A 13,535-nucleotide genomic window follows, 5' to 3' on the forward strand; every position below is an offset into this window, starting at 1 on the left:
TGTACAATGGTCTGCCAGTGTTTGGATTGCCACGGTCACTGCTGAAGACACCTGCAGCCTGAGGAAGGAACCAGATGAAAGTATCTAAAATCCTTTCACATGAACAATGCCTGCCCTCCGTTCAGTTGGATAATAAAAGACAAGGGGCCTCGTCCATATCTACTTGGATCAGTTTTATCTCGAACTGAAAAATGAATAAATTCTAGCTGGGCTGATTCTTCTGTCATCTGCTTCGTGGTATCTTTTAAGAAATCATTTGTGTTTCCTTTAATATCACTAGCTGATCCAAAAGAAGTGGACAGATTCCAAATCACAACTTGGGGAGAATACACAGCAGCCTACTATGGATAACAGAATGACAGCTTAGCAATCAGGAATTCAGACTCTGAAGTCGTATGAAAAGGGCTTGGATCCCAGTTCTGTACCTACTTGCATGGGGTACCTGACCTTCTCTAGGCCTCACCTTCCTCTTGCAGAAAATAGAGATGAAAATGGTTCACACCTTACACCTAACATGTAGCATCCCCATCAAGGGAGACGACGACTCCAGCAGTCCGTCAGTGGCGGACTAACTCCACTGACGCACCAGCAGGCTCCAGAAGAACACGAAGGGAAGACAGAGACACAGCCTGAGACTTCACAGTGCCCATCACTTAACAGGTAACAGAAAATACAGAGGCCAAACTAGCTTGCCTTCCTGTAGCTTCTAGATAGAACATAGGTATCCCAAGTTGGTGTCTTTTACGAAGGCCACCAAGCATCTCTCCCTCTCTAGCTAATCTTTGGCTTGGATAGTATCTGAAGCAGAGCCCACAGGATGAAGATCATCAAGTGAGCAGAGTAGGAGAGCTGGGGGCCTTCAGAGACTCAGCCAAGGCCCCACAGCTCACGACGGCCGCGCGGAAACTGGGGCCCAGGCACCCCACTTCAGTCTCCTTTCACCATTTCCTCTTCTTCTAAGATGCCCCTGGGTCTTGACAATACTGTTTTCATTAACATTTGGCTTACTGGCATTTGAGGTGTTACGATGTCATGGGATATACATTGAATAAGGAGTTTAAAGGCCTTAATTCTAGCCTCAGTTCTGCCAGGTACTAATTGTGTTGACTCTGACGACTCAGCTCTCTTATCTGAGTCTGAAAGTTCACATCTATTTAATGCGAAGAACAACAGTTGAACTTCCCATCTTTCTGGGGTGGTTACAAGATTTAATGAGATATGTCTGAAAGCATGCAGTAAACTGCACTACGCTACGCAAACCCCAAATTCCCCTGTGTCTTCTGTCACATCCTTCATCCTGTGATTTGAGTGGCTCAGGGTCCCTGACTCAAACCTCTGCCTCCATTCCTCAGGAGTCTATGTCTCAGTAATAAATAACCCTTTAAGCCCAGCCCTTGACTAATAATTCAATATGGGAAGAAAAAAATAGAAGTCTTAGTACAGTTATACCAATGTTTGAGAAAACAGGATTACCTAACAGAGCATTATGTCGAGCATTTTCCAGCACTATTTTTTTGCAATGACCTCAAATGTTCGAGTGCTGTGTGAAAATGAGCTGAGACATTTTACTATCTGTTACCCACTCTGGGGGTCTGAGTCGTCAGGCACAGTCACTCCTCCCACCCACATTTCCAGGTGAAAACTGAATTGCTTTGGCAGTGCCAGAAACTATAATTAGGAAGATGTATAGCTTGATCTGCCTCTATTTTTTCCTGTTGTGGTGGAAAAGTTTTAGATGGACCCAAGTTTAAGACCATGGCTTCGCAATTCACTGTCTGTGTGGCTTCGGGCAAATAATTTATCTCTAAACACTGTTACTGGTTTTGTCTGAAGACACAATGAGGTCAGTAATGTCAGTCTAGTGGGTAAGATTTAGGGTTATTGATTACAGTATTTATTTTAGTTTGTATCATTCGGTTTTATGAGGCAGAGACCACACACATAACCAAAAACGAAGAGTTTCTATTATAAAGACCTGTGAGGTAACAGAAAACCTGGCAATCGGAGAGCAGGAGGCACGCCGGGCTGGGCGTGCAGAGACCGGCCCTTCCCAGTCCGGGTGACAGCAGTGCGGTCTGTGAAGCCTGACCCTGGTGCAGGCTGCTGGTTGACTCTACTGCTCCTCATCCATTTTCTTGTAATTCCCCCACCTGTGGGCTTTTTCACTTACGCTTCCTTTCCCAAAACATAGGCCAACTAATCTCTTAAGGTCAGCTCTATCTTACGACATCCTCTCTGATGCTAAGTTGTTCACTTGCTACATGTTTCCCAGTTCATAGTTTGTGAGCACACACCCAGTTCTTGGACCAGCTCCTTTATTTCATGCTAGGGCATGGGTTAGATTACGAATGGCCGCCCCTCCAACATTGGGCCCACCACCGGTGTGGTCAGCTGTCAGAGATAAGACGTTCTACACATGGCGCCTTGGGCGCGCCTCTACAGCAAGGATGGTGGGTAAGTTCCCATAAGGAAGTCCATGTTGTGTGGAATGGCTCGGGTTCTAGAATTTGCTTGAACTCTAATCCTGACTATGACAGTCTCTAAAGATGGGACCTTAAGCAAGTTACTCAATCTTACTGAGTTTAAAGCTCTGCATCTGAAAAACAGGTATAATAGTCTGTACCTTAAAGCAGTATTGTTGAGTTTTAAATAACACAAGTAAAGCACTTAGCACAGTTCCTGCCACATACTGCACTGCACTCTCAGTAAGCACCGGCTATACCCGTATGAGGAGGAGCTGTGTGGGCAGGCACCGAGAAGCAGGTCGGGCATGACCCCTACGGGATGGGATCTCCGTTAACGGCAGTTCACCTCTCCTTTGTGCTGAGATGAACAACACTTACTTGATCCCTGCCCCCAGGACACAGCCACCTCACACTTTTTCCCTGAAGATGGATGGCATTCTCTGTGACCCTGATGCAGTCACTGCATACCTCACTGAGGAAATGGGATGCTACAGGACTTGATCAAGTCCGTCTTAGTCCTTCTCGCCGGAATTGGGCAGCTGGCCCTCCCCAGTGTACCACCGCTGTGCCCATTTCATGCAGCCCGGTAGAACAGCGTGATGACCGTCTCGGATGTGCCTCCCCAGGGACCGGCATGTTTACAGAACTGTCAAGTAATGTCTCCTGGCATTTCTCCATCAGGGTCTTGGGAGATCACAGGTTTACACACAGAAAACACAGTGAGCTGAGATGGAGAGTTTGATTTGGGACATAGAAATTCCTTTTATCGATATTCCTTTATTTATTTGGTTGTGTTGGCAAACGGGCTACTTCACAGAAGTGAAGCTTATGAAGGGACAGCTGAAGTTTTCCCACTTCAGCTCTGAAGCTGTTTGTAACTCTTGTGTAATGGAGTCTTCCTAAAATGTATTACATACTTCTGCCTTTTTAATAGAGGTTGCAGATTTAAAGGCTCACGTTTATTGAGCACTTACTATGTATGTGGCACCACATTGAAGTGCTTACCTCTCATTAATGTCCCCGAAACCTTGTGAGATAGGTACTATCATAATCCCCATCTCACAGATTAGGAAGCTGAGGCTTGAAGAGGCCAGGTGACTGCCCCAACATTACACAGGTAGAAGTGACACTGTCAGTGACACTGACAGAACCGTCACTTCTGGGACTTGTGCCCAGGACTGCCCAAGCTTGTTAGAAACTGGCCATGATTGGAGAACACTTGATTAATACATGACCCTAATGACTATTAACTTTCAAAGTTGGGCCTTTGGCAGCCTACACACACATTTCAGAAATGTGTCTATTTTTCTGAGTTTCCCTTGGCTGCATTTGAAAAGGAGTTATATGCAAATTGGCAGCACAGATTTTTGAATATTCAGGAATATTCCTTCCTTCATCAGACGCTACTCGACTCCCTACCATGTTACTGTGCCAGGCACTCTGGAGGTAAAGAAACAGGCCCACAGCCGCCTCCAAGGAGGGCATAGTCAGGGCTGCTGCAGTGGGACAGTATGTGAAACCCGCCTGACTGGTGGGCAGGAAAGCCTCGAGAAGGTGGTGACTCTTGTACACACCGTTCAAGGAGGCTGTCCTCCTCACTGACACCCATGCTGTATGGATGAAACCGATGAGTTGAGAGCAGGTGGAGTTAGATGCCTCCCTGGCTCCAAAGAGGCCAAGAAAGAAACGGGGAGGCATATTTAAGAAATAATTCAAGTTGTCTTGCTTGGAAAAGACACTGTGGTCAGATGTTAATGGGCTTTGGGCCAGGCCAAGGAGCTTGGTTTCTATAAGTGAGTCTTTCTTAGATGGTGGTTTATAAGAACAGGAAGTCTATTAGAACCACATCTGGTGGAAGAAAAATACATATTTAGTGGGATGTGCTTTCTCATTTGATAAGTAAATGGGTGTTAGAGGCAATTCCCAATTGTAGTTCTTAAATGTACGTATATATATATATATGTTTTGGAGCATTGGTAGCATCATTAGAATCAAGTATATGGGTTTCCAGGTGATGCGTTTGCCATGTTAATGACAATGTTCTTATTCTAAAAGAAGCATGTTAATAGAATATACCAACTTCTCTAATCTAGAGATATCTAACAATTTTGAAAAAAGCCTCCCCCCTGTACTCCCATATCCGTGGTCCATGTCTGTGATCTCTCTTCTTCGTGTGACGCCCCTCCAGCTGGACATAATGTCATCTCTTGCTGCCTCATCGTCACCATTAAGGATGCTGTTCATGGCACAGTGCTGTAAGCTTGTGTGATGGCTGAGGTGGGACAGTTGTTTAGAGACCTTTTAAATTAGGCCTTTTTTCTTTTTCTCTCTTTCTCGTAGGTTGGCTCATGGTCATTGCGTCTGGCTGCTTTCCATGTGTCTTCTCACAACTTCTTCCTAGTGCATTTTCTGCCTGAGACGATAAGTGCTAGAATGGCTAATGGCCAGGCTAGTCAATGTGTGTTTTAAAGCAGGAGTAAGCAGGCTCTGAGAGAGGGCAAAGGGTCTGTCTTCTGAATTAGAGCATAAACTCTGCAACAGCTATTTTAACTGCCAGGAAAGCGTTACCTGTCTGTAAGAGATAATGGAGTTTTGCTTTATTGGTGACAGTGAGCTAAGCAATGTTACTATGAGGCAAACTTTTCCAGACAGAAAAAAATAGAAAGGAAGAAAGGAGAAAGGAATGGGGAGGTGGGACAGGAGGAGAGAGGGGTAGGGAAAGAAAGAGAAAAAAGCCAGACCAGTGCTGGCTTTGGGTTCTCATTTTGAATTTCTCTCTTTTCCCGTTTGCCGATCACAGTGGTTTAAACTTCATTGACCTGATGGTGCGACAAGGGAACATCGACAACCCTCCCAAGACCCCCCTGGTGCCAGGTTTTGAGTGTTCGGGGATTATTGAAGCTCTGGGGGACAGCGTGAAAGGATATGAGGTAATGTTCTGACTTTTGACTGAAATAGTAATATCAATCTGAAATCCATTGAGATAATAAAAGATGATGCAAAAGTGCTTGACATAATTTATAATGTGTATTGTTATTGCTATCTTATTGTTTTATTTTATTAACAATGTTGGACTCTCCAAATGCTGCATGTATTTCTCATGTACCATCTCAGTGCTCCTGGCAACAGTCTGGTGGCCAGGGGAAACCTTGCCATCCCCTTTGTTCGTGTTATACAGCTGTTAAATAGGAGTACTTGGCCTTGGATTAATGAAGTGTGCATACCTTCTCTTCCCTCCCATGCTTCCCACTTTCCCATCACCTGTGGCTCAAAAAACAATTACAAAATGTAAAGTTGGGGAGAAATAGCCTCTGTATTTTTATGTTGATTCCTTTAAATACCTACTTAACTGATATATTTAAGTGATCCTTTAACAAGTGGCATTTTGGGGTGAAGTTTGAAAGCCACAGGGTAGCGGTCTCTGACAGTACGACAGAACTGGCCATGAACTGATGGATTTGGGAGTAGGATAATGGACAAAGAGGGTTATTATATCACTCTGACTACTTTTGCACATGTTCGAAATTCGCCATAATAAAAAAAAATTTAAACAGTGGAAGGATATAGACCTTTTCTACCATTATAATGCAAATAAATAGAAAGCAGTCTATAAAAGCTGAAAAACTGTGGGCAAACCAATCACACAAAATTGCAGTAGTTCGGAGTCAGAAAACCAATAGAAATTAGGTACAAGAGCTCTTGCTTACTACTAAGTGCTTCCCCAGGGAGACATGAGTGGATCTAACATTGAGAACCCGCTATAGCCAGAAACAAGGGCAAGTTTTCTTTTTTCAGCCTCACCAAAACCCTGCGAAATTACGTTTGTTACTGTCTCCTTAGAGTTGAGGTTCAGAATGGTTCAGTAATTGTCTGTGAGGTCCAAAAAGGAGGAAGTAGTGCCTGAACCTGGATTCGAGTCACCAGGGCCTTCTTACCATCCTGCGAGCTTTGCCCTCGCTCCCAACCTGCAGATGCTGCCATACTAACTGCAGGAAGAAAAATCCTATGCAATGCGATGCTAAAACACCCTTGGGATCTGAATTTCAGTCTGCTCTTCAGTCTCCGTGCATCTGAGCCCCAGGATACTCTGAAAATATCAATATGCTCCAAATTCATTATGATGAATGTCTGGAAATCTCTTCTTACCCATCAGTCTTTTTGTCACTGTTTTCAGATAATGGGGCAGGAAAATGTTGAGCGAGAAGCAAATGTGCCTTTCTTTTCTTTTGTATGACTTTTTACATGTTCTGCCCCCAGGTAGCAATAGAACCCGAGGCAGCACCACCTCTCCCTGGAAGTGCTGCATGGAAGAGACACTGTCTGCTCTTCACTCCCTCATATGGTCCCAAGGGAAACGATCGTACTACTAACTCTGTTAATTCTGAACACTGGATACATGACCCTTTATCTTAGGACATAACAGCAGATGGGGATGTCACTGTCTTTAGTTTAGAGGGAGGACATGCTCTGCTTGATTATATATTTTCTCCTCATATATGACCTTTCTTCTGCTAGTTAGCTCTGGCCTCCAGATTGTCAACCTAGTGTCTACCCCCAATTTCTCTGCAGGGACTTTCAGCTGCACAAATGAAAGACGCAGGTTTCCAGTCAGAGTATGATTTGGGAGAAAACCATTACTAAAATTCCCTCCATAATTTTGACTTAACATTTTCACTTATGTTAGAGACAGAATTCCATGCGGCAGCACACTGGATAGGTCTCCTGGTTGATGGATTGCTAGAGGCTTGAAAAGTTGTTGCTGGAGGCCCAGCAGTAAAGGAACAATTTGGTCTCAGTTGCCCAGGATATTTTTTTTCCCTAACAAAATCAAAAAATGAGTGAACTGGATGTTTTAGAAGTTGCCTACCCCTGGGCTCTGAGACCTGGCTGATCTGATGGTGTGGCCACTTCTGCCACTTTGACTATGAGATGGGAGAGGGGGGCAGGCAGCCCTGCGGTGACAGCTGGGACCCTCACCATCTGGGCGGCTGAGACAGTCTCTGCCACACCCCGTGCTGACACTGGAGACCACCCGCTACTCTGGGGTACTGAGTCTGTACCTTTGGGTTTCCATGATTCTGTGCAGAAGAGACTGCCAGTGTTAGTCCACAGTGATCCTCTGGTCCAAGCCATTGCATTTAAGATGGCACTGCCGACACTTATCATTTGGCATTCAACACTCCCAGGGGCTAACACCTTCATTGTCAATGGGACAGCTCCTCCATTTCATCAGCTGCTTCATTAGACAGCTGTTCTCTGCTTCATAAAGCATAATGGGTCTATATTTAGCTTTTGAACACTAAACCGTGAATTCCATGAGATCAGGAACCAATCTGTTCTTTCTAAGAGCTTATATTGATTGCTCTTTTCTCATTTTACATGCATACTGCCAAGTGCATTGCATGCACTTCATAAGGACCTTTTCCTAATGTTATACCCATTTTAGAGTTGATAAAACCGAGGCTTAGAGTTAAACATTCCCAGACTTGGAAGGTTCACCTGTTGTGCACCCTTATATAACTTTGTCTTCTTTGTAGCACTTATCTCAGGTATAATGAATTAATTATTTTATCTGGAGTCAGATTGCCTAGATTCAAGTCCTGGTCCACCTACTCTCTAGCTCCAGGACTTTGGGCCTGTGCTTTAATCTCTCTTTGCATCAATTTAAATGTTTTTGTGTAATCTACAATCATTCATCTGTAATATGGGATTCTTACAGAACCCACCTCATAGGAGGATTTTGTTGTTTGTTGAGTAGGGTAGAAGAGAAATGCTAACCTACAAAGGAATTAAAACAGAATCAATATGAACACACACACACACACACACACACACACACACATATATATATACACACATATATACTAAAACATTCATATATGAAAGCGATTAATTTATGGAGAATTTATTATAACCATGCAGTTTGAATGTTGCATTTGAAAGTCATAGTACAAGCCACTAACATGAATAGCAGCATGACTCAATTTAACTGGCACTTTGTAGCTCCTACAAGCTATCGGTATTAGTTCACTTATTTGTATTTCCCTTCAATAATGACATGCTATGAAAAAAGGTAGCATACCATCATAACCACTTTAAAGGGAAGACTGCTCTTATTTTTTTGCATGGTGCCTGGCTATATAAACTACTGATAAATAAAACACAGTATTCTGCCATGCTTTTATAGGGAATTTGTACAGAAGCCATGAATTAAAACATGCAACGTTCTTAGCATAATGCTGGCCATATAATATATGCCCGGTAAATGGTAGTTGTTCTCGCCCCTGCTGGCATATTCCTATTTGGCACTAAGCCTTGTTATTCCTTTTGTCTCCTGCACTTAGATCTGCATGGCTATTTTAATGCACCACATTCACATCCACAGTGATATCTTCGTTGCAAATACCACAGTGAACTAGTATGTCAGGGCATCCATATGGGGTGGCAGAGAACAAACAACAGTCGATTTGACTCCCGGCCTCGCCCCACTAACCTTCCTAATGGCTCAGTCTTTCTCAGCTCCAAAACAGAGAGATTAGATGAGAGCATGAGTCAGGACAATGACCTCCTGACAGTGGCACTCCATGGTGTGTGATGTGCTCCATGTCATATATTCATGTGCAAGACGAGGAGTACAGAATCTGGTGTCCACGGCCCCTGGGATTTTTTTATAGATGGGCTTCAGAACATCCAAAAATGCCTTGAAATTGAGAGGCAGGTGAGGGTGTGCATATTTGAGGGTTTTTTTTTCTGGGAAGGAATCTATATTTTTCACCAGATTATTGAGTATTTGAGAAATCCCTCAAAAAGGTTCAGAAAGCTCCACTAACCCTGTGCCTCCCTATGCCCAGATCGGGGACCGTGTCATGGCATTTGTCAATTACAATGCCTGGGCAGAGGTGGTCTGTACGCCAGTGGAGTTTGTCTACAAGATCCCTGATGACATGAGCTTCTCTGAGGCTGCTGCATTTCCCATGAACTTCGTCACAGCCTACATGATGCTCTTTGAAGTGGCCAACCTTCGAGAAGGGATGTCTGTGCTCGTGCACTCGGCTGGTGGTGGCGTGGTAAGTTGGCTGTTTGTGTGTCCTGTTCCTCAAGGTCATGATGGTGAAAGTGAAATTACACTCAAGTGGCAATGAAATTCCTCTGTGAGCTATTTCCATTAGTAGGGATGCTCTCTATAATTCTGGTGAAGCTCACATGGATGGGGAAAGTTGTATAAATGACTGCACTGCAAATAGAGTGAGCTTCATGGCATGTGAGGACTCAGTGGGTCTCGGAGATGGTTTCTGTAAGACGCACTCTCAATCTTGGTATTACAATGAGCTGCTTCTGTCAATCATTGTGAGATGCCTCACGGTCCTGTCCTACTACTATTTGAAATGCCCAAAATGTGGATGATTATTTACTTTTTCAATAAATTGCCAAGAATTTGAGATTGTTCCCATATTAACAACATTCTTATTTGTTTGTGTTCTGATGTATTTTCTTGAGTGGGAGAGAAGGGGACTATGATTGTACTAGCATAATGGGAAAGTCACATGCATGTAATGGGAAAGCCACCCCATGAGGGTAGCTGCACGTGTGAATGTCACCTGTCAGGTGCGTCTTTAACAAGGGGGGAAGCACTGGAACTAAAAACTGCTGCTCTGGAATTCAGGGATGGCAGAAAATTCTTCCAGGGTTTGGATGGGTCTCGGTGACAGTCACTCAGTACATACTGCACACCTGCCACATGGTATGCACTACGTTCCCGTCGTTGCCTACTGTGGGTGGAGTAGAACGCTAATCTTTCTGGGAGTGAGAGGACCTACTCATCAACCCAACAATTATTTATTGAACACTTACTATGTTCCGGACTCCATGGGTTAAAGATTAATAAGAGAAGGTCCTGATGTACCATCTAATAGGGTTTGAGAGGTTCTCAGTATTGGTGATCCTGTGTCTGGATGACTCAGAGACTGACTCCTGTGCCTGGGTCTACCTTGAAGATATCTTCTCTGGAGGTCATGCTAACATTGATTTTCTTAAAATACTGGCTTTTTACAATTATCAAAACCCTGCATAGTATATAGCATGTTTCTGTTTTTTCCTTTCTGAGAAGACAAGGTCACATACAAAAAAAACCCAGGAAGGCAAAGAGATAAAACTTTAGGAATGCCTTAAGAGGAATATCTTCAATCACTTTAGCAAATTTGCTAATGTCTTTTGACCATGAGTAAAGATATAATAAAAGCTAAACATCCCTTGGAAAGGAAATAGATTTTAGTGCCAGTTAATGTGGTAACAGCCAGCAAGCCATTTAGAATTCTGACGTTTATGATCTTCGTGTGCTCAGCATACAAAGCATTAGAGACTTGTTTTCGTGCTATGAACATGAGCGCCAGTCTTTACAATGGCGCTGAAGCCAATTCTGCTGAGAACTGGATGTTTGAACACTGGCACTGATGACTCTTCATGTTTTTTATTTTCCATTTGAGTTTGTTTCTGGAACAAAGAGGAATGTGTCAGGAGAATGTATCTCCCAAAAAGAAAAAAATCTCTGGAGGTAAAAGTTTTTACAGTGCCTTTTCCTGGGCTTACATACACTACAGCAGTAAGAACTAAAATGTGAAACAGATGAAGGAGCTGGGGAAAGGGGACAGTGCGGGTAGGAACATAAGCGGGCACACACGGTGCAGGCCATGGTGTCCTAGAGCTTTGTTCAAGACGGACAAGAGCCTGGGTACTTAGTTTCCTAATACTGTGCACGAACAGAGAAACATGGCCAGCTGTGTGAGTTTGTGTTCACTCAATGGAAATTACAGAGAATTTTAACCAGTACCAGGTTTTGAGACCTGGGGAATACTTCTCAGTGATTTCTCATAAGAAACGTATGCTGAAGTGTAGTGAACATCCTCACAAAACTGTTACAGTAAATGCCATTACTTCCTTGATGCTTTTTCTTTAGGTCTACCTCTAGGATTGTCTAATAGCACCAAAGTAAAGGGAATACAGTGAAAGCAAATATCCTGGTGCCAAAAGGAAGTAGTCTGGTTTAATCTGTGGCCAGTTTAAAGGTGTGGTTGTATGGCCCATCTCTCAGGTGAGGGGGTCTCCTTGAATAGTGTCTCTCCCACCCAGGATGCGATAGGTGGTATGAAGCACTGAGTTCAAAGTTACCATCAGAGGAAAGACTTCTGGCCAAGTGCACATCTGTGTGTATGAACACTTAAGCAAGCTATGGTGGAGTTGACCCTGTCTTACAAAATCTAAGAACACCTAAGGAGAACCCAGGCCATTCTACCACCCCACAGTGGAAAGGCCAGTGAGTCTGAAGAATTAGTGAGTCAGGCAGAATTAGACTCCTTCCAAGAAGACAACCAGTCACTGCTGTGGTGGTGGCGGGTACTCCCTGGGAGCACTTGAAATGTATTATCTGTGTTACCCTGGCAAGGAACGAAGATGCTTCTTATCCCTGTTGGACAAATTGTTAAGTGCAGCTGCTGGCTGTGTGGTCAGTGCAGCAGGCAGGATAATAAGCCCCTTCCCCTTACCGACATCATGTCCTAATCCCCGGCACCTGTGAGCATGATATTTACACAGCAAAGGAATTTGCAGACCAAGGCGAGGACCTTGAGATGGACAGATTATTTTGGATTATCCAGATGAGCCCAGCGAAATCACGAAGGTCCTTAGAGACGGAAGTGGGGGGAGGGTCAGAAAGAGATTTAAAGACGACACTGCAGGCTTTGAAGGCAGAAGCAGCACCAGGAGCCAAGGAATGGGGGGAACTTTAGATGCCAAAAGAGATAAGGAAATGGATTCTTCCCCAGGAGCTACAGAAGGAACACAGCCCTGCTAACACTTGATTTTTAGCCTTAGTGAGACCCATTTTGTACCTCCGATCTCTAGAACTGTAATATAATAAATCTGTGTGTGGGGGGGAGGTTAATTTTTGAGACACTCAGCTTGTGGTAACTTGTTACAGCAGCAATAGGAAACAAATACAGACATTTCCCTGGGCTGCCTTCCCTTTCACTGTGGAGAGCCCACAGAGGCCTGAAGAAAAACATGTAGCAAGTAGCAGAACTAGGATCCATACCCTAATCTGGCTGGTTCCCAAGACTTCTCTATTTCACAACCTATAATGTTGGCAGAATCCAAGTCATTCATTCCTTCATTTATTCATGTGTTTAACAAATACAGTTCTCCTTCTACCTGGTGCTAACTATAGACATTTTATTTTATTTTCTAGTGTAATGAGGATTATCTCTTGTAATTGGATTTATTGGGGTTACATTCGTTAATACAATTACATAGGTTTCAGAGGTACAATTCTACAACACATTATCTGTACATTGTATTGTGTGTTCACTATCTAAAGTCAACCTCCTTCTGTCACCACTTGTCCCCCGTTTATCCCCTTCTACCCGCCCCCACCTCCCTTTCCCCCTGGGAACCACCACACTGTTGTCTATGAGTTGTTTTTTTTTGGCTAAATCCCTTCACCTATGTCACCCAGCCCCCCATGCCCCTCCCCTCTGACAGCTGTCAGTCTGTCCTCTGTATTTATGGGTCTATTTCTGTTTTGTTTATTCTTTATTGGATTCCACATATAAGTGAAATCATCGGTATTTGTCTTCCTCTGACTGGCTTATTTCACTTAACATAATACCCTCCAGGTCCATCCATGCTGCTATGAAAGGTAAGACTTCCTTCTTTTTTATGGCCAACTAGTATTCTATTGTGTAAATGTACCCCAACTTTTTTATCCACTCATGTACTGATGGGCACTTGGGCTGCTTCTAAACCTTGGCTCTTGTAAATAACGCTGCAGTGAACACAAGGGTGAATATATTCTTAGTGTTTCAGGTTTCTTTGGATGTAGCTGCAGAAGTGGAACTGCTGGTCATAAGGCAGTTCCATTTTTAGTTTTTTGAGGTATCGCTACACTGTTTTCCACAGTGGCTGCACCAGTCTGAGTTCCCAGCAATAATGCAACAGTGCCTCTTCTCCACATCCTTGTCAGCACTTCTTGCTTGTTGATTTATTGATGACAGCCATTCTGACAGGTGTGAGATGGTA

At 43.7% G+C, this 13,535-nt stretch overlaps 1 protein-coding gene and 1 non-coding gene across 2 annotated transcripts in view; one reads left to right on the forward strand and one right to left on the reverse strand.

Moving 5' to 3' along the window:
* VAT1L (vesicle amine transport 1 like) overlaps positions 1-13,535 on the forward strand; it is a 149,164-nt gene that overhangs the window by 19,832 nt on the left and 115,797 nt on the right. Inside the window, exons 2-3 of the mRNA XM_028501805.2 lie at positions 5,266-5,395; positions 9,317-9,532. Coding sequence (XP_028357606.1) covers positions 5,266-5,395; positions 9,317-9,532 — 346 coding nt within the window. The remainder of the gene's footprint in view (positions 1-5,265; positions 5,396-9,316; positions 9,533-13,535) is intronic.
* On the reverse strand, positions 8,499-8,644 carry LOC114488480. Its single transcript, XR_003683796.1, has one exon. It is a non-coding gene; the product is annotated as a small nucleolar RNA SNORA15 (small nucleolar RNA).

The sequence above is a fragment of the Phyllostomus discolor genome, chromosome 12 (genome assembly GCF_004126475.2).
Source record: "Phyllostomus discolor isolate MPI-MPIP mPhyDis1 chromosome 12, mPhyDis1.pri.v3, whole genome shotgun sequence".
Classification (NCBI taxonomy): domain Eukaryota; kingdom Metazoa; phylum Chordata; class Mammalia; order Chiroptera; family Phyllostomidae; genus Phyllostomus; species Phyllostomus discolor.